This window comes from Chlamydotis macqueenii, chromosome 2 (assembly GCF_036417535.1).
Source record: "Chlamydotis macqueenii isolate bChlMac1 chromosome 2, bChlMac1.mat, whole genome shotgun sequence".
NCBI classification, from domain to species: Eukaryota; Metazoa; Chordata; class Aves; order Otidiformes; family Otididae; genus Chlamydotis; species Chlamydotis macqueenii.
Genome location: NC_141557.1, coordinates 95,092,929 through 95,119,366, shown reverse-complemented (window position 1 = coordinate 95,119,366; position 26,438 = coordinate 95,092,929). Strand labels below are relative to the sequence as shown.

At 37.3% G+C, this 26,438-nt stretch overlaps 1 protein-coding gene across 1 annotated transcript in view; it reads left to right on the top strand.

Moving 5' to 3' along the window:
- CLPTM1L (CLPTM1 like) overlaps positions 1 to 26,235 on the top strand; it is a 29,991-nt gene extending 3,756 nt beyond the window's left edge. Inside the window, exons 4-17 of the mRNA XM_086740471.1 lie at positions 660 to 802; positions 2,756 to 2,834; positions 6,755 to 6,872; positions 8,937 to 9,031; positions 10,481 to 10,565; positions 12,280 to 12,383; positions 14,956 to 15,021; positions 16,078 to 16,128; positions 16,760 to 16,842; positions 18,722 to 18,756; positions 19,045 to 19,100; positions 19,182 to 19,226; positions 22,513 to 22,628; positions 23,938 to 26,235. Coding sequence (XP_086596597.1) covers positions 660 to 802; positions 2,756 to 2,834; positions 6,755 to 6,872; positions 8,937 to 9,031; positions 10,481 to 10,565; positions 12,280 to 12,383; positions 14,956 to 15,021; positions 16,078 to 16,128; positions 16,760 to 16,842; positions 18,722 to 18,756; positions 19,045 to 19,100; positions 19,182 to 19,226; positions 22,513 to 22,628; positions 23,938 to 24,022 — 1,161 coding nt within the window. The 3' untranslated portion in view covers positions 24,023 to 26,235. The remainder of the gene's footprint in view (positions 1 to 659; positions 803 to 2,755; positions 2,835 to 6,754; positions 6,873 to 8,936; positions 9,032 to 10,480; positions 10,566 to 12,279; positions 12,384 to 14,955; positions 15,022 to 16,077; positions 16,129 to 16,759; positions 16,843 to 18,721; positions 18,757 to 19,044; positions 19,101 to 19,181; positions 19,227 to 22,512; positions 22,629 to 23,937) is intronic.
- Positions 26,236 to 26,438: the final 203 nt, after the last annotated feature.

Below are 26,438 nucleotides of genomic sequence, written 5' to 3'. Positions count from 1 at the left end.
TGCTATTAAAACACTTCCCTAGTTGATATGAATTACTTCTTAACGGGTTCATTGCTTTTGGTAGATGTATTGTTCTGTAACAGCATGTTGCTGCGTTCTGTATTGAATTGGATTCATGTGAAATAGTATGCATTGCTTTTATGAAACAGAGATATGAACTTGATTTTTATATTGGTGAGTGACCAATGTCAAGTTGCTTTTTTTCCTTTGGGATGTTCTTGCTTTCCACTTCTATTCAAGAGAATAAGATAGTATCCCTTGACAAATGCTATGATTACTCACCAGGAGGGAAAAAGTGTAGTGTTACTTAATGAGATGCTTGTGAATGGCTATTGTGCCACGTATTTAGTGGAGCTTGAGAATTTAACTCTGTTGTTCTTTGGAATGTGAAATATAACTGTAGCCAGCAGTGCTGCTGCTTCTAAATCCTGTCAGAATAAAGTTGAAAATGAGTTGACGCTAGAGTCCAACACTAAAAGTCTGTTCTGTCATGTTTGAGCAAAATACTTGATGTGGTCGAAATTAAGCTTAAAGTGTTTCTTAGTGGACTTCTGTTTTATGATGCAGTTAACAACTCCATAGTTTCTGTGAATTAGAGTATTGTCCTATTCAAAATTCTATTTTCTTTAACAGTATGTGTGTTTATTGTATTTTTAAAGCAAATCGAAGCGGAAAAACAGACCAATGCTCTAGATGAACCTGTCTCTCACTGGAGGTCAAGATTAACGTTAAATATCATGGTGGAAGATTTTGTGTTTGATGGATCATCACTCCCTGCTGATGTTCACCGTTACATGAAGATGTAAGTTGATGACTTAATTTTGCTAAATTTGTTATCATAAACTTACTGCACATTTCTTCAAAAATCCTCCCTGGCCTCCTTTAGTATTTTATGTTTAAATTGACACTTAGGAGACAAGAATAGATACTCGTAATGCTTGCATTTCGGTAGTAACAATTAGTAAGATGATATGTACTAGAAAACCTTATCGGAGATACCTTGTTTCTGGGCAGCTCAGAGTTCAGAATACTTCTTTTGGTATGGAGTTATCATAGTAAGATAAAGCAGAGCTACAAAGACACAAGTGAAATGCTACAGCAGACTTCAGACCCCCTTGTTCTGAAATCATACTTCTGGCCTTTAAAGCAATTACTGTCCCTTGACCTCTGCTGTTATCCTTCATCTTCAAATTACCTGTACAAACTGGAAGTGCTGAAGAGGCACAGCTGATCTGCTGTGAAATCTTTTTTCTCCCTTTATGATTGGCTTTATTTTAGTTTGACAATGTGAGTTCCTACATTATGTAATTTTCTCAAGGAAATGATGAAAAGCAGGGATAGGTATGTCAGCAGTAGCTTCTGTTCACAGCTTGCTTAAATTACTTCCAGTGTTAACCATATAAATAACGCTGTATTGGCTTGTGCTGCTGTATGTTGATGCCTTTCTCTACAAGTATCCTGTTAAATTCAAAAGCAGTTGCTTAATTAGCAGACTGGAGTTCAGAGAATAGCCAAAATAGATTAATTTAGTAACTCATAAGATAGGCCCGTAACAAGAAGGGATTGTACACGGGTTGATAAACGAGGGTAATTTTTTCTGGTCATGTTTAGATACTCATCAGTGCTGTTTTGTCATTGCATTATACAGGATATGAAATAGCCTACTGCAATTCCACTAGCAGTATCTCTAGTTGTAGTTATTATATAGAAATCTAAACCTCTTCAGTTAAATAACCAAGCAATATTTCTGACTCTCAATTTAGTACTTTTCTGTGTGACTGTTGCCCATTGTATATTTATTATGCAGTCTTTCATAGCATCCATAGAGACTTCTTTATATTGTTAACAACTAAAATTCAACTTTCTGGCTTTAAAAAGGTCTGCTATGCTAGTTCCATAGCTTTTTACTGAGAAAATCACAGCGTAGATAAGTGCCTTTCTAGTGAAGAGCTTTAAGTATTTGTCTTCTCAGGGAGTTAGGCCTAACTTTTTTTTTTTCTGAGATACTGACAAAGCAATTGCATATAGGTCATTGTTTGCTAAATATCTTTCCAGTGGTCCATTTTGTAGAGGCCTCAAAGATTAAGAAGTTTCTGTTGGTTTCATGCAGGTTGATGAGGTGGTAGAGCAATCCAAACAATGCTTCTGCTGGGAAGAAGGCAGAGATTATTTCTGTTCCTTGTGCACTCTCTCCTGTAGTATCTAGCCTTCCGGTGTGCGTACCAGCCGTTGTGTTCATAGTCCCGTGCTAGCTAGAGCAAGTGCTGTTGCTGACCTGATAGATGGCACTGGGGGTGCAGAGGAGCGGGGGAGATGGTGGAGAGTTGTTGTTGCAGTAGGAGAGGGATACTTGAGACAAAGGATACAAATATATGGTGGTAAACATCAGCACGTTTCTCTCCAACAAACTCTTTAATTTCCTCCAGCCTTGGTCATGCAGCAGCTTCAGCATCATCACAACCAATTTCATTTGTCTTTTTTTTTTTTTGCTTATTCTGTCTTTCTACAGAAAAGTCAAAATAAACTAAAAAGAGAAATATGACATGCTTATTTTTTTATACAGACGTATCTCAGTGAAAGACTCTAGGCTAGTTGCTTCATTCTTGGTGTGTGTTAAAGGAAAATGTGCCTGAAAAGATGGTGGGGAAATATCTACATGGGTAGATCTGAAAGTGATGAATGAGTGCTAATTTGAATAAAAGTAGTTTTCTTTTTGGATCACTACAGTCATAAAATCCATGTTTAAACATCCTAGGGTTCAGTTGGGGAAGACAGTGCATTACCTTCCAATATTATTTATTGATCAGCTAAGCAACAGAGTGAAAGATTTGATGGTGAGTAATAGAATACCTTTAATTACATTTAACAGTTTTAACAGTAATCTTCAATGTTGTTTTAATTAAGATCTTTCTCATAGGTTGTTTGTTGTAATGAAAAAGTATAAATTCTCAAAAGGACTCTATCAACAACTGTTTAACTTAATGTGGTAAACTGCGGTAACAGCAGAAGCTGGCTCTGGGTTTTGAGACTCCCGTTTGGCAGATGTATCTGCCAAGCACTCCCTTCTATTCCACCAAAAGAATATTTGGATTCCATTGCTTTTGCCTTTTGGGTGGCTATGGGGTACATCACTGCAGCAGCAGCTGTGGTGGGAGCAGTCTCGTGAGCAATTTGATTCTCTAAGCTGATGAAGTTGTGTTGGCATCCTGGAGCTGCTTCTGGTATCTTCTAGGGAAATGAGCATACTTAACACAGCTGTTACTGGAGCTACACCGAGATAAGTCGGTAGCTATTCTCTTATCTCCAAAAAATTCACTCAAGGTTAAATTTTCTGGTGGTGCTCTCTATCATGTTAGAGTAACTTCAGCACCTGAAAGTTTGATGTTGCAGTACATCCAGTGATTTTGTGCACTCAAGCGAATCAGGGCTTAGAAACGTCAATAATGGAATTACAGAAGGATGAGGTTGGATGAGATCTCTGGAGGTTGCTAGTGCGACAACCCTGCTCAGAGTAGGGTCACCTAGAGTGGGTTGCTCAGAACCTTCTCTGGTTGGATTTTGGATATATCCGGGGATGGAGATGCCGTAGACTCTCTGGGCAACTTATTCTAGTGTTCAGTCACCCCTGCAGTTAAAAAAACGGTGTTTTCATACATTTAAATAGAATTTTCTGTATTCAGTTTTTGCCAAACTCTTCTCTTATGGGAAAGTTTCTTTACTACAAGTTACAGATGGCAGTCACTTGCATTTAAACTGTTCGTCTTAGCAGCTCTTAGTTAAGCCCTGCAGTTCTTTTCAGAGTTTCTGACAGCAAAAGTCTTGGGGAATGTCTCAAAACTGTTAAATGAGTATGTCTGGATTCAGACATTCTTCTACATGGAAGTCTTGGTAGATGTAAACTTTCCATAGACCTTTTAAATTGTCTTTCCATTTCATTAACTCGGACAAAGAATTTTGTTACTCAGTGTTGGGAAGAGAAGTTCTTAAAGAAGATTATCCCCCCACCACAAGCTTGTTTGGCAAAATAAACTCCTGAGCATTTGTTGCCTCTGGTAGCAGATAGTTTTGTTCAGTATTTCTTTAGATATGCTTTTGTGATGTCTTTATCAGTGGTCATTGTCCTTTGTTTTGAGTTTCTTACCACAGCTCATTCAGTTCAGTACATTCATACGAACTTCTAACTGGTCAAGTCATGTACCCTGTTTACAAATAAACTCAGCATTCTCATGATGTTAATAACATTCCTGCAGCTGTCATACGTATCACGGTTAATGCTATTGCAAGTCTCTGCCTTGAAGTTGTTAAAGATCCTGAGAAGTGCTGCAAAGACTAATTCATCAAAACCAGGAAATTTTCCCCTTCAGCACTGACTTTTATGTGTCTTCTGCGTAGTGACTTGCCAGACTGCTCGCAGGCCCTGCAGAAAGAATGATCTAATAGTTTGTATACTGTGAGATAAACAGGGGTAAGTGAAGGGCAGGAAAGAATAAGGGAGGAAGGTGATACAGCTTTTGTGGAGCAAAGTTGGCATTTGACTGTAAATAGGGACATAGATACAGTCTGTTTGGTATTCCCACACTAAAGTCATAGAGCTGAAGATGCATTTTCCCTGCTTGTGGGAGGCTCTGTAGATTTTGAACTGACTATTATTTTGACCCAGATACAGGTCTTCTGCGGTAAGTGCTGTAGTCTAGTGCACGATGATGGAGAGGTTTTGTGTTCTTCACGTTCTTAAATGATCTTGCCAATGCTGGAGGTTTGGGGATTGCACAGGATTCTGATTTATTTAATAAAGAGAAAACTTTACATTTCATACTGCTGAACTTACTTGTTTTGTTTACACACAGTTTTGTAGTACTGGTAAAGTAGAGTGCTAGAAGTAGTACATGATGTGCTGAGGCTGCACTACAAGAGTAGGTTGTGTTGCAGAGGTTGGGTAACTTCCGAGTTTTCAAAGGCTTAGCAACCATCACACTCAACTAGATTGTGAGGCAGCACTTGTGGACTTTTAGTTGTTCACTGAGAAAGAGTTAATTCTTCTAGTATTTATATGGTCATTTAATCTGCTTTTGTGTTGAAGAATTCATAGCTCTGTCTTGTATTGCAATCAGATTTTTCTCCCTGTGTTACCCCTAACTCCTTAGTAGTGCTTTGACCCTGTAGAGTGCACTTGCTGCATGTCACTTGCCCATGCATGTGCAAAATTTTTGTTTTCTATCTGTCCTGCATAGATAATTTTTTTTTTTTTCCCTTTTCTCCCAGAGATGTTGATACTATCTGTGGTAGACTGAGAAATTGGAATGAGAATGGAGGGATTACAGGCGTGCTTTAAAAAGAAGCAGCAGTCTGGAAGATGTTTATATAGCTTTTGGCAAACAGCTGTAAAGTCTTGCCAGTATTCTCTGCTGTCAGCTCGAGCCATGTTGGCTTCACCTGTTTTGTCTTTTTTTCCAGACACTTCTGAGATCTGTGGCACCATTCTAGTTTCTGAAGCTTTCTCCCTGCTGTATTTGTAAAACTTTCACAGCTTCCCTTTCTCTCTCTTGCATGTATGCATGTTCTGCCACTGTCTGAAAAGCTTACAGGGTCTCGGGAGGGTGGTGAGACCGAGAATTGTTTGTACTCACTGGAGGAAAGAGTGAATGGGAGAGTGAACATAACCTCCAGTTCACAACTGACTCTTATATGTGGGGAGGCTTAAACCCATGTTCTGTAACATAAGGATCGGAAGAAGCCCATTTGTCTCAGATAGGTGTCAGATACCTAATTACTGTAGAAACAGATACAGTGTAGAGTAGTAGTTCTGAAATGGGTAGTAACTGGGAGCTGGGAGCAATAGATCTTGAACTGTTGCAATTCAGAGTGTCTTTCCTGTCTGTAGTCTTGAACTATCCTTGCAAGTTTAAAACGTGTTGCCTGAACTTGTACCTGGTTAGCTGCGGAGAATTCTAACATCTGTGAGGACAATTTTTTTTCCCTTTGTTTTAAACCTTTTTGAGAAACAGTCAACTATCATGCAAAAGGAGCTGAGGCAATTTAAGACCCCCCCCCCCCCTTTTTTTTTTCCCCCAGCTGAAGGGGGCCCCAGGTAGTTCTCATCATAACTAAAGTATAGATGATACAGGAGGATTAGGAAATGTATTTATCTTGGAGCAGGAAGAAGATTTCTGTGACACACCGTGCTTAGCTTTAGCTGTGGTCTTTTCACCAGTGCGAGCAAGCAGCAACCTCTTGCTTCCCCACATTTTGTTTTGATATGAGTTCTTATAACTTTAATTTCTCTGAAAACTAGCCTGAGTTCAGTGAAGCTCTGACTGTGGCCTTTGCTATATGATTTTTTTTTTTTTTTTTTTGTCTTCTAGCTTAGGTAATCTTAGAATATACTTTCAGAGAAGAACTGTCAAAAGAGATAATTACCTTAAGCATGCTTTTCCCACTTGATCTGACTCCAGCAGAGGGAACTTTATGTAACTGTCTCAGAGGCATTTGTATACAGTAACAGTGAGGTTGCCCTAAGAACTTGAACAGAACAAACTGCTAATTTAGATTTTCTTGGAAAAAAATAGCAAAGACTTCAAGCATAGTCTAGAAGTCTAACATCTTATTCTCTTTCAAAAAATGGTATGACCTCTTAAAATTGTGTGATAAAATCATAATGCAATATAATATTCTCCTTTATTTTTAAAAAATGAATGGAAATAATTGCTGCAATTTTTTCTGCTATTAAAATAAACTATATCCTTTTGAAATACAGGTTATAAATCGTTCAACAACAGAGCTACCTCTTACAGTGTCGTATGACAAAATATCCCTTGGAAAACTCCGATTTTGGATCCACATGCAAGATGCTGTGTACTCCCTCCAACAGTTTGGTATGTTTTTTATTTTTAATGACTTCAGGCTGAAAAAAAAAAAAACCTCAATTTTTTTTTCCTGTAAGTACATAGGAGACGCTTAACTTTCTCTGTTTTCTCGTTAGCTAGTGAAAAGGTTTAATGCTACAAACAAACCTTACCTTGTTTTAACTTAAGGTAAAGATGGAGATGAAATGTTGCCATGTGGTAGGAAATGAGTACAGAGGTGAATTAACCACTTTTTTAAATACTAATTCACAATTTTGTTTGGCTAGTACAGCGATTTGAACTTTTTCCTGACCAGGAGATCTTAAAAGCTTCTATACTGTATTATTTTAATTTCATTATTTATTTCTAATACAGTTAGATGCAGTATTCTACTAGTTTCTCAAAAGACATATGGAGATAATGCTGCTTTGATACTTCTCAATGTTCTTCTTTGTTCACCAAAATTTAGTCATTTTAGTAAGAGAGAGGGAGATTGGTTATTCACTCTTATATCTGAATTAATATTTTATGATGGACAACTTAAAAATTTAGGCATTGATTCCTCTGTAAAATTTTAAATACGTGTTCTGGTTCAGCTCCAGTTTCAGAGTGTAGTATTGTGAGACACAGTACCTGTATACAGTGTAACTTAACTGAGAGTCTAGACTTTCTCCATTTCTTTTGCAGCTTGTGCTTTTCTTATATTTTGCCGGGGGGGGTGCAAGCGGGTAAGGAATAAGTAGAATAATAAGTAGAATGTAGCTGCCTCACCTTAGCTCAGGCCAATGTATATTAAAGCTACAAGTACGCTGAAAATAACTGTCTTGAAAGAGTCAAGTAACTGATTACTCAGAATTTGTGTGGGGCATTTGACCAGCATCATTTCTCCATACATTTCTGTGAACCAGCTCAGAATGGCATAATTGAAATTTTCATGTTCCAAGTTTTGGCTGTCTTGTGATGAGCATGTATATCAAGAGCTATCATCCTAGGATCCTAGGAGTTCCTCTTCTGCCTGGAAAAAAAGCTTACATAGGTGCTCCCTGTTCTCTCTAAGTGTGCAAATAGTGAAATGTAAGGTTTTAAAATTTTCCTTTTTGAATAATTTGTGAAGAGGTCCCTTAGATCAGTAGCAAAACTGCAAAATCACTTGAAAATGGGTAAGTTCACATTCTTCTTGCTGCAGTGCAGGACAGCTGGTATGACAAAGTAAATTGGTACTTACTCAGCAGCGTCATAACCAGCACCTTTGCCGTGAATGCAAGATCGTGTATCTTCCGAGAACAGTAGACTTCAATCACAGCGGCTGAAACTTTCTGCTTCATGAAGAAAGCATCTTAATGCTGGCTGAAGGAGTTCAGAAGGATGCTGTATATTCTGGAAAACAAGCTCCTTGGTGCTGGCAACCGTATTTATCACAGACAGGCTCTAACTTGTTTTGAATGAATGGTTGTCCAGTATCTGACATGGTAGCAAAATTCCTCCTTTAGGAGATTTGACAATCCAGTAGAGAATGTGTATTCAGCTTACAGATTGTACTTTCTGGAGGATACTTCACCTTTTTCCATTTATCAAAGACAAGCTTCCAAGTTAATTCTGCAAGGATCATGGAATAGTTGATGCCTAATCAGTGATCTGGGGTCTGTACTGTTGCATATATGGCCATGTTTCTCACTGACCTTTGTTGTCCTCTACAGTGTAGTCCTTTTCTCATTTTCCAGTTTTTAATGTAAAGCTCACTTTTATGTATCAAATAAAAGTTCAGAGGTCAAGTTCAATAATGCTTTTTCTTCCCACTCAGGCCAGAATGACTTCCTGTTTCTTGCCATTTGTCTGTCTGTTCAGCTTAGGTCGTAGTTACACAAGATGTTAAAGGCATATCAGCCTATTTGTAACTGGTGGGTTTTGTTTAAGGCAAGGCAAATAACTCACCAAAATATAGGTAGACTTAGTTTTTACCAATAAAGCTGCCATCGTGTCTTGGATTTGTGATTCCTTAAGAAAACATGCTCAGATTCCTTTCATACTGGACTCTAGCATAACAGCAATTAACTGTGTGGTGATACTTGCATAATTACTTGTTCTTTCTCTTAGGGTTTTCAGAAAAGGATGCAGATGAAGTAAAAGGAATTTTTGTTGATACTAACCTGTACTTTCTGGCTTTGACATTCTTCGTAGCAGCATTCCATGTAAGTGGTTTTAGGAATTACAGCTTAAAAAAGAGCGAGTGCTGAATTTCAACTCATTTATTAAGAGCTGTTCTTGGAAATAGTAATTTCAGTAGAGTGGTGGAACTGTTTTGTTGTACAAGTCAGATGTATTTTCTAATACAGAGTTAATACAAGAATCTCAAATAAGACAGAAAATTGCAATAACTAAATAGAAACTAACAGTCTTGATTGAAATATAAAACATTTATTGTCACTTTTTTTAGTTGTATTTGAACCAAAGCCCCTAGACTTAATATGCCTGTCAATATTGGTTCAAATTTTGTTGTCACAAGCCTTACCACTGCAGTGGCACAGCTGGGGCACCAACAGGGTTTGAGTCTCTGATCCCTGGAGAAACTTAGATCAGCTGATCTAGCTTGCTTCAAAGAACTGTTGCTGTAAAGATCTTGTGGGTTTAGTCCTGGCTATTGATGTTGTGTCTCTTTCTTACCATCATGTGTGTCTTGGTTTAAATATGAATCTTTGTTTTAATGAATTTTTCATTGTTCTACTGTGAACATTTTGTCATCTACAGTTAAAATCAATACAACTCCCATATTCTGGGAGAGATAAGAACTTGCTGGGCATGTTATGTTTCTTTACGCTTACATTGCATACGATTGATTTGTTTGGAAAACCTTAGACTTCTCACCCATATTCATTTATTTTTTCCATTCCTTTTTATCAGGTTGTAAGATATCTGTAGACTGGGACTAGCTCTTCTAATACTTTTTTTCTTTTATGCATCATTTGCCCAAATTAAAAAAAAAAACAAACAGCTTTTTCATTAAAATTCTCTGACCCAAGAACTTCTTGAATCTGTGCTGCTTTTTTTCAAGACTGTGAATGCTTAAAGGAAATAGTGAAAAATACACTGAATGAAAACAATGAAAAAATACTCACTACAAAAAAAAAAAATTGATGTTAAAATGTCTCTGAAGTTTAGGTCAACTTCCTGGTGATGAAACAGAGATGAAACCTGACTTGCTGTTTTGTAGGATTTTTTTAAAAGGCTTTGGTGCTGTTGAAGCCTAAGTTGACTATCAATCCAATACAAAGTATTTTGATTCTAGTTTAGTGTGCCTTTCCCTGGTCTGTCAAGAAGGTGAGCAATTCCTCAGGGTCCTCATTCTTCTACCTCTATCATGTGTTACCCTGTATCGAGTCGCTGTCTTTCTTTACCGGACACTGCATTGTGCAGCATTGTAGTAGTAGCAGTATTGGGAATTCATCCTGTCTTCTTTTAAAGCCTGGGCTTCTCATACAGTTTTTTCTTTTTAGCTTTTATTTGTGATATTTAATTTTTATTTCTGAAGTTTCTAAAAGAGGTTTTTCTTTTCCATCTTAAATGCATTTTTAACAGTTCAACTGACAGTCTCTAATTAGTGCATGTTTCAAGCAAGTGAGTATGTTTCTTGCTATTTGCAGCTTCTCTTTGATTTCCTTGCATTCAAAAACGACATCAGTTTTTGGAAGAAAAAGAGGAGCATGATTGGGATGTCTACAAAAGCAGGTATGGGCCAGAATGTTAAGTGTTGTGCCTGTGCTGTGTAATATATACTGTGTGTTTTTAATCTTACTCTAAGTTGACACTTTAAGTTGACCAAAATTGCAAAATGAGATGTTTTTGTGCATGAAAAAAGATGGTTAACAGACTGGTTCTAACTTTCCCAGCATGGTGCTCAAGTATCACTTGATTTTAAGCACTTGTGTCACTTCCGAGGTTTGACTGTCTTGCAATTGAGAATTAGTTTAATATTAAGTCAGTTACCATATTTCCCTTGCTAAAGGAAGAGAAAGTACTTTGAAAAAAGAATGAGGACCAGAAGAAAACTTGTGAGTGGAGAGATTGTGCTCTCATGGGTAATGCTGTCCTGCAAGTCCCATATGTTCCCTGTAGATAACTACAGGTTCCAAAATATCAGGAGTGGGCAGGGAGAAAATGCTGTAGTGTAACACTGTTGTTTGATTTCGGCTTTGATGTAAACAGGAGCAGTAGAAGCTCCTAGGGTGGGAGGGAGGAGCATGGGAGGGCTGACTTGGCTTGGATGTAGGAAAGATGAGAGAAATGTAGTGGTCTGACATCTTGTCAAGCCTTCCTAGAGACAGATGAGGGTAGCAGCCCTCCCTGGATGCTTGAACACATCACTCCCCAGCCTTGTTTATTGTGCTAATACTTACTGCTTGTTTTCTAATAGGTTTTTCCATTCTGATTATAAACCAAAATGATAAACCTAGAGTCACTTGACCTCTGAGACTATCCCTAATTCTATCGTATTTACAGATTGATAAAAACATGGGAGGAATATCAATAGCAGGAAAAATTGAGGTATTCTAAATTACGGTGAACGGCAACATGTTTTCCCCATGTGGAGGGTCTGTTTGTCATCTTTATCAGAGTGCATTTATCTTTGTAAGGCATTTATACTGCTGTTGGCATATGTACACCAAAAAAGTTAGCAAAATTCAAAATAGACCAGGGAATTTCAGGATTAAGTGTTAATTGCCAGTTTAAAAACTGAGTAAAGTCAAATTGTAACGACTGAGTGACAAAGGGCTTTTTTTTTTTTAACCTTACTATCAAATTATCAGTCTTCAGTCTCTGTAATTGATGGCTCCATCCTCTCTTTAGCAAGCCTTAATCACCTTTCTGCTTGTATCCCCTCCTTGCCCTGAGGGAGAACTGGGACAGGCAATTGCTCTGGAATGGTACAGTGTGTTGTAGCTCTTTTCTCTTTCTGTCTCTGCTTAGGGGGATGGATATTTGAATATAAGAATTAGTTGAGAGACACTTATAAGCATCCAAAGTTTTGCAAAACCTGGAAAATAACCCTAAAATATACTACTTAACATGTACAAACATTAAATTAGTTGTGTGAGTTTCAAAGAGTGACAATACATTGCCTCACAGCCTTTCAGCTTCCTTGAGACAAGAATCATGACTGTAGTTCATAATAGTCCTGATACTTTGCTGAATTGCTGCAGTTCTGAAGTCTTCCTTAGATTTTCTGATTTCCTTTTATCTTTTGTGATAATGATTTCATGAAATGTTTTTGTTCCTTGTATCTGGAGGTATACAGATCACTGCCTGTTTCTAGATCTGTATAGGAGAAGTTCATGCTTAAACTGCGCAAGACAGAATTGTAGTAAATAGGCCAACAGTCTTCGTTATCTCAGCTATTCATTTAAATATTAATGACTCTTTTGTTCTTGTTTTTCCTATCTAGTGCTTTGGCGGTGCTTCAGTACTGTGGTAATATTTCTTTTCCTTTTGGATGAACAAACAAGTTTGTTGGTACTGATCCCAGCAGGCATTGGTGCAGTGATTGAGGTGAGTTCTTGAAGCTCTAGAACCAAATACCAGTATTCGCAACAACATCTGTAGTTTCTTGTAGAGAAAGAATGCTACACTAGTTACTGGAAAAATACTGCTGTAGTATGCTGTCTTAGCAGCATTGTTTAACTGGCTTTCAGTGGTAGAGGAGATTGTGTCCCTTTATCAAATAAGTAAACAGGAAGTGTCAGGTTTTTCTGGCATGGGCCAGCTGGTATTTTGGAAACCACACAAAGAGCCGTACTGAGGTTCCTTCCTGTCACATCTTCTGATAGGCATCACTCCTGACCAGGCATGTACAACCATATCAATAAGCCTTCACGGAAATATTTGTCAAAGAGCAGGCTGTGTGCCATCAGACATTGCCGCAGGTCTGCAGCTTTCTCCCTGGTGTGACTGAGGTGCTTGGGGAAGGAGGGATAGGAGGAGACTGCTGGCTGTGTTCATTATTCTAGAAGACCATGTCCAGTCAGTGGGTTGCAGGTGCTGCTTAGAAGCCTTCTTTATGTGTTGTAAAGCATAAAGTCAACAGTAATGGGAAGGAGAGATCTCTCTGCCTAGCATTGCTTGCAGATCTATTTACTCTTCGCTGTTGACTCTGATGTGAAATTTTTAAGTACACGTCTGTTATAGTTGCAGATAATCCCTGTGGAAACAAAACAGTTCAGAATTTTTAGTTAGAGATTAAATTGTTGAATGCAAAGTCACAAAGTGATCCTTAAATTTCAGCTTAAGCTCTTTTGAAAACAAGGAACAGTGGTGTCCTAAATAGTACCATGTCATTGACGGTAACATTATTTTTCAGTCAGTTGAGATTTTAAAATCTAACATATTTCTGTGTGTTAAGTTTTCTGTATCAGATTTGTTGGTGGTTTTGTTCTTATAAATAGAAGTTTAGTCTTATATTTCAAACTGTCTTTAGCTGCCTGAAATTTTAACAAAGTTTCTGGGATAAATATATATCCCTATAAATATGCTACTTCTTTTGTAGAATATCTTTTATTTTGAACCTTGAAATTTCAATAACTAAATTCAAATAAATCCTTGAATCAAGTCTTGAGAAATTCAAAAGTGTCAAGTGGTTTAAAAGTGAATCAGGTCAAGAAAAGCAATACTTCTGTTTGTTTCTAGTGGGGAAGAAGAAATAGCCCTGGTCTCTAAATTGTTTTTTCAGAAGTTTTACTGTAAACCAGATCAGTCGTGTATGGTGGTGGGGTAACAAGAATGATCAGCTATGCTACAGGATTTAAGTTTAATTAAAACTGTTAAGATTTTGCATTTCTCTTTTATGTGAAGATGGATTTCTTGGTTGCTACTACCTAAGAACAGGCGGAACTAGATCTCATTTGGTCATTGTGCCTATCTGAGATTCTTCTTGGAGCTGCAAAAAGATTATTAAATAGAGCTATCTGAGATCTGTAGTCCCTGTGACTGTTTGGCTCCTATCCTCTTTCTCATGTGACTTATTTTCCAGTAGGTTGCTTTTGGATTGCAGGCTGGGGGAGCTGGTTTGAAAGGATTATATAGGAACACTGTGTGGGGCACTTAAATGGAGAGGAAATGTTCTGTAGGTTCTGTTGAAGTAACATCTCTCTCCTCTCAAGTGATGGTGAGATAACATGGTTGTCTCAAGGTGAGAATGAACATATGGACTGTACATCTCAAAGGAATTTGTCTGCTGGGAAGAGCTTTTTAACAGCTTGTTCTTAACACCTGTTTCTCATGCAGTACTAATAGTGACATTGCTTCTCTAATAAGACATTTTCTCGCTTGCATTAAAGATGACAGTAAAGGATTGCCTTTACCATATGGCACTTTTTTGTTTGGAGGATATGGTGGGTGAGAAGGGAATACTGGTGTATCTAAAATTAAACAAGCAAACCTTGTCCACAAAAAGCTCCATGGAGCCTAGCTGTCCTGGTGAGCTCACTGCATTGCTTAAGTTGTTGAATCTGTATAACAGGTGGGTACATGAGTAAATTTTCAGGTGCACTGAATCTTTGGTTACATCAGGGTCAACCTGTTGCAGCTGTACATGAAGTAGCCAAACAATTCAGTAGATTCACTGACTTTTGCTTGTTAGTTCACTACTGAAATGTAATGACCAGGTAAGTGCCCACTTAAGTACTGTTAGGAGTTCTGAGGCACCTTCATCTTGCAGATCCCAGCTGATCTCGAAGGCATGTAAAAACTTGCTTGGCAGGTGGTTACTGGAGAATTCTCTAAATGCTTGACCTGGAATGCATGCTGGTGCTGAGAGCAGCTAACCCCCACCTAAGCTGCAATCCAGATATCCTGGAAGGACTATATTATTTCACTTAAAGTACATCATCTGATAATGGAGACTTAATAGTGCATGCTCCCAATGTTGTACTTACCTGGTGACACAGTGTTTGGTTCATATAGAGACACAGGCAGTGTGCTGCAACCATGCTGGTGCTGCTTTATGTAATGGGTGCTTAAAATAGATATTCTGGGGTCTTGATTCTGAGTATCTAAATCCTGCATAAGGCATTCCTTTGGATAATTCTTTATGTGCACTTTTTTTTTTTATTTTTGCTAATCACAGCTCTGGAAAGTGAAGAAAGCTTTGAAAATGACAATCAAGTGGCAAGGCTTGAGACCCAAAATTCAGGTATGGTAGACATTGGCCTTTGAGCTTACACCTTTGAGCTTTCCATCTGTTTCCAGGTTACTGTGCTTCTTTCCACTTGGCTTTCAGTGGAAAGAAGATTAAAAAACACCCAATCAGTTTCCTATGTACATCTCTTAATGGATGGCTTAATCCAAAAGCTGGATGAGTATTTTCAAATTTATGAATTTCTTTAATGAATTCTGTAGAAGAAAAAGCTATTTGGGTGTTTATAGTCTGAGAAACTTCAGAACACCTCTGTCTATCCTGCTAAATCTTAACTGTGGGACTGTGCTCCTACCACTGTGCTGGAATGGTGTTCTTAACTAGCATCATGAACTTTTCATGAAGCTGTAGGTATAACTTCTCTGTTGTGGAACTGGTAGATGTGACATGTTCTGGGGACAGGACAGTCTTTGACAAATCCTCTGGGTAAAAATTTAAGTCCTGAGATTGTTTGCAGGACATGCAGAGGCAGCTGGGATTTAAATTAACACTTCTGAAAGTACAATGTACACTGAAAGTTGTCCTTGTTGGTAGGAGAAACAGTTGCCTAATCTTCAGTGTTTACCTCAAAAGAAGTACTGGGATTTTGTGCTGCTTGACATCTAAGTGTTTTGAGTGGCTCGTAGCTCTGGTTGTTCCTTTGTGAGTACTCAAGGAACTGTGTTTAAGCACTCACAATTTCTGGAGATGTGGAGATAATCCATAACTGACCTCTTCATGCATAAAAATGGTTATGGTTTTTAATAATGGCTTCCTGTATCTGCCAAATTCTTAGCCACTTGATTTCACTTTTCCTTTGTGAGCTCTGCTGTCTCAACAGCATTTTCCTAAGCAAAGAAGTCCCTGTGTAAAATCTGAAGGGAAAAATTAAACTTTTTGCCTAGCCTGTATTTGGCAGGCTGCACAGGACATCTGTATGATTCTCTCGTATAGAAGGTTATAAGAACTTTGAACTGTTACCTAGCTTAATGTCTAAGCAGTTTACTTTGCAGTTTAAATATCTGTTCAGGGAGCCCAGTTCTGACTTGATTATATATTTTATATGTATTGCAGTTTGGTACATACAATGACTCTGAAAAGAAAACTGAGGAGTATGATACCCAGGTAAGAGGGAATCCCGTGGCTTCTGATCTATAAAGTCTATATATGTGTCCTGCTGATTGACTTGTTTCACTCTTTATTGCAACAAGTGTATTTTCTACTTTCTTATAGTCGTCAAGTGGATCATCACTATGTGGATGATCAGATAGTGAAGGTTCAGTCTAACAACTTATGAAAAGAAAAACTAAGAGTTTTTTGTTAGCTGAATCTGATTGAAATGTTTCTCTGAGAAGCAGAATTGCAATTGACTTATCTGAAGAGAAATATCTTAAACGGTCTTCATTCACAAATTTGAAAATTTATGTTTGAACTTGTTATTTATACTGGAGGAATATTCATGTGCTGCTTGATTTCTGAAGTTGAAGAAATCAGGAAGTTAGACAGAGAGCTGTTCTTAAACTCTGATCTTCATGCTGCCTCTTGTTGCTTATGCTCTAAGGTCCTTGGTGGTCTGAACTGAACATTGGAATTTTCACCACATTCTCTAGAACTGGAAGCATACTGGGAATAATAGATGTTTGGAAATAAGAAAAGGTTTTCAGGAAAAAAAAATGTGGCTGTCTTGAAGTTAATGCCATGACAAATCTGCTGTGTATAAAATGTAAACTAACAAACTATTTTCGTTGTCTATTAGGCTATGAAATACTTGTCATATTTGCTGTATCCACTGTGTATTGGAGGAGCAGGTTACTCCTTGCTGAATGTCAAATACAAAAGGTACCGTAAATCTATAAATGATCTTTTACAGAATTGAAACATTCCCCATTTTTCCCATATTAATTAATCGGAGATGATGGATTATGGAAATCAGTTATTTGATTTTGATTGATTCTTGAGCTAGGAACCAGAAACTTTCTTCACCTATGTAATCTAAAGCTGGTTTTTTTTAACATCCTGTAGGCTACAGGCTGTTGTATTTAGCAAGTAACCTGATACTACTGTAGTATATAATTCCATAGCTTACATACATAAGTAAGCTGTGAATCAGAAGAGGAGGAAGAAAGCTGCCACTGATGTTCAGAGAATTGATAAGCTGACAGGAGAGATGAGAGTAATTCAGTGGTTAAGCCACTGAATTGACCAGTAAGGAAGAGAAGCAAAAACTGTCTCAAACTTATTTACTCTGACCAAGAGGTTCCTCTGTTTCTGACCTAAGTATGCTAGCTAGGATGGAAAGCAAGAAAGTGTTTTTAAGAAAGGACGCTGTATTGCTTTAGAGGCTTGGGCCTACAGCGACATATTATACTTCAGCAAGAGCTGAAGACTCGATATTTCATTAAAAGATGAAGCTCCTGTCCACTTTCACTCAATAATACAGCTAGTTCATTTTGTATTGGAGAGGTGCAAACGAGTATGTGGCCACGAGATTGTGTTGTAGAAAAAAAACTGCAAACACAAGCGTGTTGATGGCCATGTAGACATACTTTTTAATTGTCTTTAGGCCCCAAAGGGATGAGAGCGAGAGCAAACAGTAGCTTAAAATAACATCAGAAGGAACTACTGCTGCTGCATATGTGGGCTGTAGCACTTGTACTAGAAACTGGGGCAATTTCTGGGTTAGAAAAATAATTTTTTTGAAAGGTTCTTGTCTTAGTAAGGAGCTAACAAATATGCAGCATTTAAAAACTCTGCTTTTCTCACGAAATTCTTAAATTCATTCAGTACTGCAAAATATTATATGCCAGATGTTCTATGAAGTATAGCTTAAGAAAGCGAAAACAATTGATAGAGAATTTTTGTCATTGTTGAATCTGTTTGTAAGGAAATGCGATGGAACAAGTAATCTTAACAGTGGATTATCCTTTAATCTTGCAGGCATTTTCTGACGCATTTTTTAGATGCTTGTGGATTAGTGGAATTCTGCTACAGCTGTAACGGTGCTATTAACAAGACACTAACACAGCCTTGCAAGTTTAATTTTGAATTATGTAACCCGAGCATCACAATTACTAGTTGTTCTTACTATTGCAAGCAAAAGTATGGAATTTGACCACTGTCTGTAATGCTGATGTCGTGTTGCTAAGGTTGTGCTCCATTGAACATCTGGGAGAGGTTTTTAGATGTAAGGAAAGAAAAAGTAGATTCCTTCTATTTACCGTTTTTTTTTGTTTTTTTTTTTTTTTTTTTTTTTCCCCAAGTGCTTACTATAGTGGTTTGTACCGAATGGTACTTGTTGTTTGAAATTTGATAAGTCCTTACAGTGCCATACTAAGTGTCTCTTTAGTATTTAGAATACAGTGTTACCTTGGTGAGCCTTAATACAGTCAGTGTTCAGTACGCAGTATTATCTGATGTCAGTTTGGGTGCAGAAGTCTTAGGACGTTCTGAAAAAATATAAAAACAGTTGATAAAGATCTCCAAACTTGTTGGATGCACTGATGAACATCCTTTGCTTAAACTGTTAGCACCTTCTCTGGAACCCTTCCTAATCAAAGGAAGATGCAAGGTATTTAGTTCTTGTGTAAAGTAAGTCACAACATAGCCCTTTTAGCCATTTCTTGGAGCAGTCAGCATACAGTCTTGTAGAGGATGTGTTACAGGTATATATTTTTAACTGAGGTAAAAAAAATAACTGGACTATCTTCTTTGTTTATAGCTGGTACTCCTGGTTGATTAACAGCTTTGTCAATGGTGAGTCCCTTCTTATGTTTTCTTTCTATTCATATTTCTTCAAATGGAGGCCAAGACTCAAAAGTAGAAAATTAACTGCTCTTAGCTGGATCAGTAACTTGACTGTAAGTTCCAGAATTATCACAGTGATTGAGAAAGGGAGAAGAATCAACCCAAAGTGAAATGAAAGTATTAGATGCATCTTCTCTCTGTATGAAAATGAGTGTAAATCTCTAATTGTGAAAGTATAGTTGCGTGGTGTAGTTCTATTGAACATTTGTCTGTAAGTTTTCCATCTTTTCTCTTCAGGAGTGTATGCTTTTGGATTCCTGTTTATGCTGCCCCAGCTGTTTGTAAACTACAAGGTAAGATTGAAAAGTGATAAAAGACTACTTTCTTAGTCTCTTTTTCCAGAATTTATTACAAATTGGTATTTTTAATCCTAGATGAAATCCGTTGCACACTTACCGTGGAAGGCTTTCACATACAAAGTAAGTAAAGCTCTAATTTCAAGATTGTTACAGTCATTTTGGAAATAATTTTCTGTGAGAAACAGCTTAGTATTATGTAGCTTAAGGCTGACAGTGCTTTGTTTAAGAACTAAACCCAAATTTGCAGATGTCTTTAAAAAAAAAAAAAAAAAGAAACATTGATTTCCATTTTTCATAATGACTTCTATATAATGAGAATACTTACATTCTATTTTTGATGATAATATTGTTTTTTCTATTGTCAACTGTCTTTCATCGGTGCAAATGTTGGTCCTGCAAAAAAACTAATCAGTCTCAATTTAATACATTATTTTAGGAAGATAGAGATTTTTATTAAAAGAGGATAGTCCTCAAGAAACAGGACCACTAAGAGACCTTGTTTTGGCAGGTTCCAGGAGCTACCAGACTGAAGTAATGTACCCACTGTTCTGTGCTGGGGTGGTAATTCTAGCTTCTGGGCAGTGTAGTGACAAATGTGTGGTGGGTTATTAAACGGTGGAAGAGGGGCTGCACTGTGGTGTCCTCACTGTCTAGACTGCCGTTGTAGGTAGTGAGATGCTGTAGCAAAGCTTAGCATCAGACCTTGGCGGAGGGAAAGGTGAGTTTATTTCAGAACAAAGTCAATTTATGCTTTGATACCTTCATACCCACAAGCACTCACATGTGTCTGAGTGGTTTGTGTAGTATTCAGGCACCAAGATGGATGTACCTAAGTATCCCAGTCAGGATTCCTTGTGCTAATACAGAGGACAAGTTCCTGTGTCTCCTACGTTCTTCCTCAGTTGACAGCTACGTGCTAGTTTTGTTCTTGTACCCCTAAAGAGCTGATAGTATTTTGACTCCATCCTTTCCCACCTCTGTGAGTCATTAGGATTTTAGTACTGTCATTTGTTTTCCTGATCATAGTGTCCTGAGAAAAGCTAGATGGATGTGCTGGGATCATCAAGACCTTGATGCCATCAACATGTGCCCTTTTCTGCTTCCACTCATAAATGCTCTCATTTATTCTTCCTTTTTGCTGATGTATTACAATTGTCTAGAACATCATTACTTTGAAAGAAACAGTGTTAAAAACTGCTCAAGACATGGTGTCCAGTTCTGAACAGATATTCTGGGAAAAAGAACTAAAATCTTAAAATTTTAAGTACCTTTCATAGTTTTTCCATTTCTTTGAGCCTACAGCCATAGCCAAATTTCTTCTGCTTTAATATTTTTAAGGAATCACAGGACATCTAGGAAAAACAGATTGAAATACAGCTGATAGCCTAGCAATTAAACAGTGTTCAATGTGGAAATACAGTTAAAAAAATCAAACATCTAGTATTGCAGACATACACTAGGAAAATCAGCATGTTTCTTAATAAAGGGGAGTAAAAGGTGTATCAGTGAAATGATTTCACAATTTTACTTCAGCAACAAAATACAATAACTGAGCAGAGACATCTGCAATTAAATAGACAACAAAGGGACAGTATTCAAACAAGTAACCTTTTAAAGGAGTAGAATTCTCTTGCTAAATAGCCTTTTCTTAAAGAGCATTTATGGTTCCTGTTAAGATGCCAGAGGCTACCCACAACAAAGTCTTGTGCCTGTGTGGAAAGAAGTATATGATGTTTTTAATTATGTTTAACTTATTGGTCTTTGGAGGGAGTAATTTATTTTTTCCTAGTGGATATTTAAAGTTGCTTGCTGTCTTCTGCACTTTGAAGAGTGTAAAGTCTAGACTGAGCAATCATCTGTGATTGTTGTTGTAGAAAGCTTTGGGGTTTTTTTTCCTTAATTTGAGCTCTTTTCTGTTTTGGAAGGCCTTGGCAAAAATGAAGATCAGTCTAAGTTTCCAGTTTCTATAGGTTTTGTGCCCTTTATACTTCTATGAGGAGTATTTTCAAATGAGGCAATCTCCCAATAAAACTAGCTAGACTAAATACGGTTAGATGGGCTGCCTTGATGCATTCAGTTTCAGTAGCTTATGAGGACTGCCTAGGTGCCTGAAGGATAGAGCATTTAGCTTTTTTCTTCCTTTCATCGTTGTGGGATCACTCACTTGGGTGTTGACTTGGAAAGGCTGCCTTTTCCAACTTGCCAAGATTTCGTTTGTTCCATGACAAACCTTCTTTGCACAGGCTTGAGAAGTGCCATCCATATTCTTTGATCACTTCAGAGTGATGAATTTGTTTTGACTTGCCAGAAAGAGCTTTCCTGTTGTAACTAATCAGAACTCTCTCCTGTCTAACACCTCAATTTTCTGCTGATGCTTTGTTTCATCATAAAAACATCGGTGCATTTTGAATAGTGAGTCCTTCTCTGCTTAGAGAATACATCATTTTCCCCCTTCTTGTAGTATGGATCAATGTACAGCTTCCTAATATTAGCAATAGCCATGTTACTGACTCAGTTTGTTAACCCAACAGTGAATATGCTTTCCTGCTGTTTTTAGTGAGTCGAAACAGTTTATTGCACTATATGAGTACTAGAGCTGGTGCACTGTAATAATTGATTTCTAGTCCTCCCTGTAGGCTAGAACCAGATCCAGAGGACTTCCCCTTCTGTTTACTTTCTTTACCTTCTCTGACAAAACACTGTTGTCTTTGCATGCTCGGAGCCTGTTTGTGTTGCTTTCCCAGCAGATATCTGGGAATTTAAACTCTCTCACTTAGAAGTAGCGAGAAAATATTTCATTATTGCTTTAGAAGTAGAACCTGTAGTATGCCTAGCTGAGTGGAAATGGTGTGGACAGTTACGTCTCAGATAAGGGTGGATGATTACTTCCAGGAGAGCACTGAAAACATTTTAAAGCCTCTCCAAGGCTGTCAAGTTAATGTTCTTAAGAGCAGTAAATTAACAAGTTCTTTCAAATTTCCACAGAAAATGAAAGTGAACTGCCATTTTGTAAATCTTAAATAATTTGAGTAATGAATGAATGAAAGTTGTGGGTTTTTTTCCAGTTTATGTTAAAGATTTCACTGAAGTTGAATCTGGTTTTCCCCTCGCGTGACAATACTCTCACTTAGCTGAAGTCATCTTACTTCTTGCTTACTTGTAACTATAATTATGTGATCTGGAGTAGGCACTATGGTCTTCATTAAAAGAAAGCACTTTAAAGTTTACATTAATTAGTTTTTCAGCATAACCCTTAAGTATTCTTAGAAATATGAAAGTAGTTGCTGTTCCTACTGAAAAATACAGTTCTAGGAAGCCTGTTTCCTGTAGTTTTGTGTGACAGATGTTTTGTGTGACAGGTGACTTCCTTTCTTCACAGCCAACTGAAGTATATTTTTATTTGTAGGCATTCAACACCTTTATTGATGATATATTTGCTTTTATAATCACTATGCCAACATCTCATAGGCTGGCGTGCTTTAGAGATGATGTCGTGTTCCTGGTCTATCTTTACCAAAGATGGTATGCCTTTCTTTAACGTTCATTGGAGTTTTTACAGTGCTGTAGATTGTTGCAGTCTTATTGCTATAAAAGACTATGAAATAGTTTGGGATAGATTTCAAGCAGAATTTTTATGCCATAGTCATATATAGTATGGTCTGGGTAACGGTAGCTGTGTATATGCCTGGTGAAGGGAATGTTGAGCAGGGGATCTTGAAAAGGAGATTTCAATAGAAATAAGAGGAGCAAAAAAGCTTTCCCAAAACTGACAGTATAGCTGGACCATTTTTAGCATGCTAAGAGAGCAGTCAAGAAATTCCTCTTCTCACGGCACTCACAGAATATTTGTCAGTTACCCATTCTTCCCTCCACAAAACAGCAGTCTTCCTTTTCAGCAGGTACTTTCACATTGGCAAGCTACAAAAAAAAAAAAACAACCCCAAAAAAAACCCCTGAAACATGAATACATGAAGGAGAGCAATTCTCAAGCTTGTATTCACAAGCCGCCTCTTAAGAGTTCTGGGCTTCTAACCTTGCTGAGGGGCTACACGCCTACATACGCTCAGCATCTGAGGCGTGCTTTCCAAGTTGCTGTGCAAGGCACTAGCAAAGGATGTCTTCTAGTGAGGGATGCCCTGGTCTGCTTTCCTCTTTATCTAGTTTGCAAACACAAGTTATCAGGATCTCCTGTAAGTTGAGTATCTGGCAAGTTTCTGAGCCTTTAAGTAACTCAAGTCAGATGGGGAGGAAGGCTATATGCAGTAATCATTGAAATATTGTTCGTAAGTGAAGCTACAAAAAGTGTACTGTTGTTCCCAAGAATAAATATTTAGATGTGGAGCAAACAAGAATTTTAAGCCTAGTTCACATTATAGCAGAATATATGGATGTGTACGTCTAATCATTAATACTACATGCAAACTTCAGTTTTGGGTTTATATAATCACACGTTAAGTGTAGTAAAATAGGTCCTCTTCCAAAGTATTTTTCTGGACATTAAATGCTCAACAACTTCTGATAGGGGCTGGACACTGGTTTCAAGTTTGAGAGGTATCCTGAATTGCTTGAGAAATACTCCAGTCAAGCTTTAGGGAAGCTAATAAATCTCTTAAGAGGCCCTGTTACGAGACAACTGGTTAAGTCTTAATGTGAAGAAGCTGATGTATCTGTAGCTCATCTTTAAAGTTGTTTGTTTTTTTTTTTTTTTCCACAAATGGGCATAAAGAATATGATAAGAAAGGAATTAACTTTTAAAATTAAGTAGCACAGAACTGCTTAATTTCTCCAGGTAGCAGACAATATTGTAACTAATAATTTGTTTTTCTGCCAGGCTTTATCCTGTGGATAAGAGCAGAGTGAATGAGTATGGAGAATCTTATGAAGAAAAGCCAAAAAAAAAAGCTCATAAAGAATAACTAAGAACTGAAGAAGATACTGACCCCTGGACTCTTACTGACTTCATGTATTATTTGGTCTTAAGGAAGGAAAAACTTATTTAATAAGAGTATTTTTAATGCTTATGACAGAACTACATGGACAATACATCTTTCTTCTATATTGCCAAAATCTAGTTTTGATATCCTCCTATTTCGAGATCCTCTTTTGTCCTCACAAGGTCTACAGTCTGCCACATGTCATTAAATAAACTTCCTGCATTTAAACTTCTCTTTGGTGAAAACCTAAGTGTCCTGACCACTGTAATGAATATCCAAATCTATGTTTTTAAGATAGCTCACTAACTGAAGTGTGGTGTCCATGCCACTAGGCTATGAAAAGTGAAAAACCAAGGCGGTGTGTTACAGCGGAATTGAGCATCTTTGCCAAACAAGAAGCTGTCAGAAATAAAATGTGCAATACTGGATTATATGCTAATTACAAATCATTCTCATTTGATAATGGAGATAATGGAAATTCTAGAAAGCATGATTAAAGCATATGTGCTTAAAAAAAAAAAATGTTGGAAATACAGGATGAGAGAGATGGGGCTGTTAAAATTCAAATTCTGCTACATTCTTAGCCCACAACATGGCAGAGGGTTTCAGTTGTCTTAAACTGGACGAAGATGTGAAAAAACTGTAACACGATTTCTTTCAATATGTATGCAAGTTTACATAAATCCTTCTGCATTGTTGACAAACCTTCTGATTTATTGGCGTAGCCGGTATTCATATAATGCAAATCACTGTTACGTGCTAGGAAAGTCTCTTCATACATCTTACATTCTTCATCATGTGGTACCCCAGTGACCTACACCAATTCTCTCATGTTTCAGAGGGAATAAGTCCTTGGTCTTTCCCCTCTCCCTCCCTGCCCTGTTCTGTTTATAAGGTGAAACACACATCATTCAAGTGGAATGATTCTGCTCCAATACAAGACAGGTTCAGCAAACTACTTGGATACAGAGAAAAAAGAAAAAGCCTGGTGAAGAACAGGTATCTTCCTTTCACACAATTTAAAATCCATATTCCGTGGGAACAGTTCGTTAAGGGAGGTGTTTTGCTCTGTTTCAGTCAAATTAGTAAAAATAATCAGGCTGAATTATTATACCAAAATTCAAACTTCACAGCTGTATCTATAAACCATGGTTCTAGATTTTTAAAAGCAAGTTTCCTAGTAACAGTGAAACACAGAGTGCATTCCTTTCAGCAGCAAATAAAATGCAATTTAAAAAAAAAAATCCAAAAGGCAGAATTCTGCTTTCAAATTCTAGTTTTGCTTTGGTCAGTACGTTTACAAATTAACCCTAATGATTCTTAAGTTTCTTTATTAAATTGCATGCTGTTTGTGCAAGGCTACTGAACTTCAATTTGTCATTGACTGAAAATATTAATTGGATAACCTTGAAGAACATAGATCTACTGCTATAGTCCATAGCTACTTTATGATGTGGATTTTATCCAGTTCTGATACTGCAGAAGTCTGAAGTCTTGAAGACCCAAATACTTGGGTCCCAAAAAGATACAGAAATGTGCCTAACTTCTTTTGTCACAAACTATAGTCTCTCTTATACTGAAGTCCTCCTTACATGCTACTGGCAATGGAAAGGAGTCTTGAAGTGAATATTCGACTTGTGTTCATGTTAAGATCTCGTGACACTGTTAACTGGAACTAAGGAGGACTGTTGGTTTTAGCATTAAACGTACATAAATAAGTCTATGCAAAGCCAGAGTTGCATTTGCTGTATCTTGTACCTGTCTTGGATTTGTTTGGAAGGAGTTCTTTGCTGTTAGGCAAACTAATTTGGAGCTCCTATTTCATAGTAATAGTTAAATGTGAAAATTTTTCCTCATATAAATAATGCACATAGGAGATTCCGGTTTTGTGCCATTTCTAAACAATCAAGTTATTGGTTCTTCTGGAAGTCCAGAGTACCGTATTTGGGTATTTCTAATGTTTTATCACTCATTTTTGTATGTAGCTGTTGAAAAATCACTTGCACCTTTACATACTGTGAGTTTTATTGGTCTTCCGTCTTGCATCTCTGATGACAATGACCTCATAATATTGTATACAGTAGTCATAAAGAATATAAAATTAGAACATTTTAAGTCTTTAAAATGAGCGAGACTTTCCTGTTGAAGCCATTGTTTTATGCATTCCACTTCCAAATAAAAGACTTGGCATATGGGATAGAGAGTTACTTTTTGTTGTTGGAAAGATGATGAAAAACTACGTAAGCAGTGTAACTTTGGAGGTTGAAATGTTTTAAGTTTCTAGTTGTGGAAAGGACATCAGCTTAAAACAAAAATGCAGTTCTGTATGTGGTTAGTGCAGAAGAAAAGCTTCCTATTTGTAATATTTCATTTAATGTATTGCAGCTCATGCCAGGTT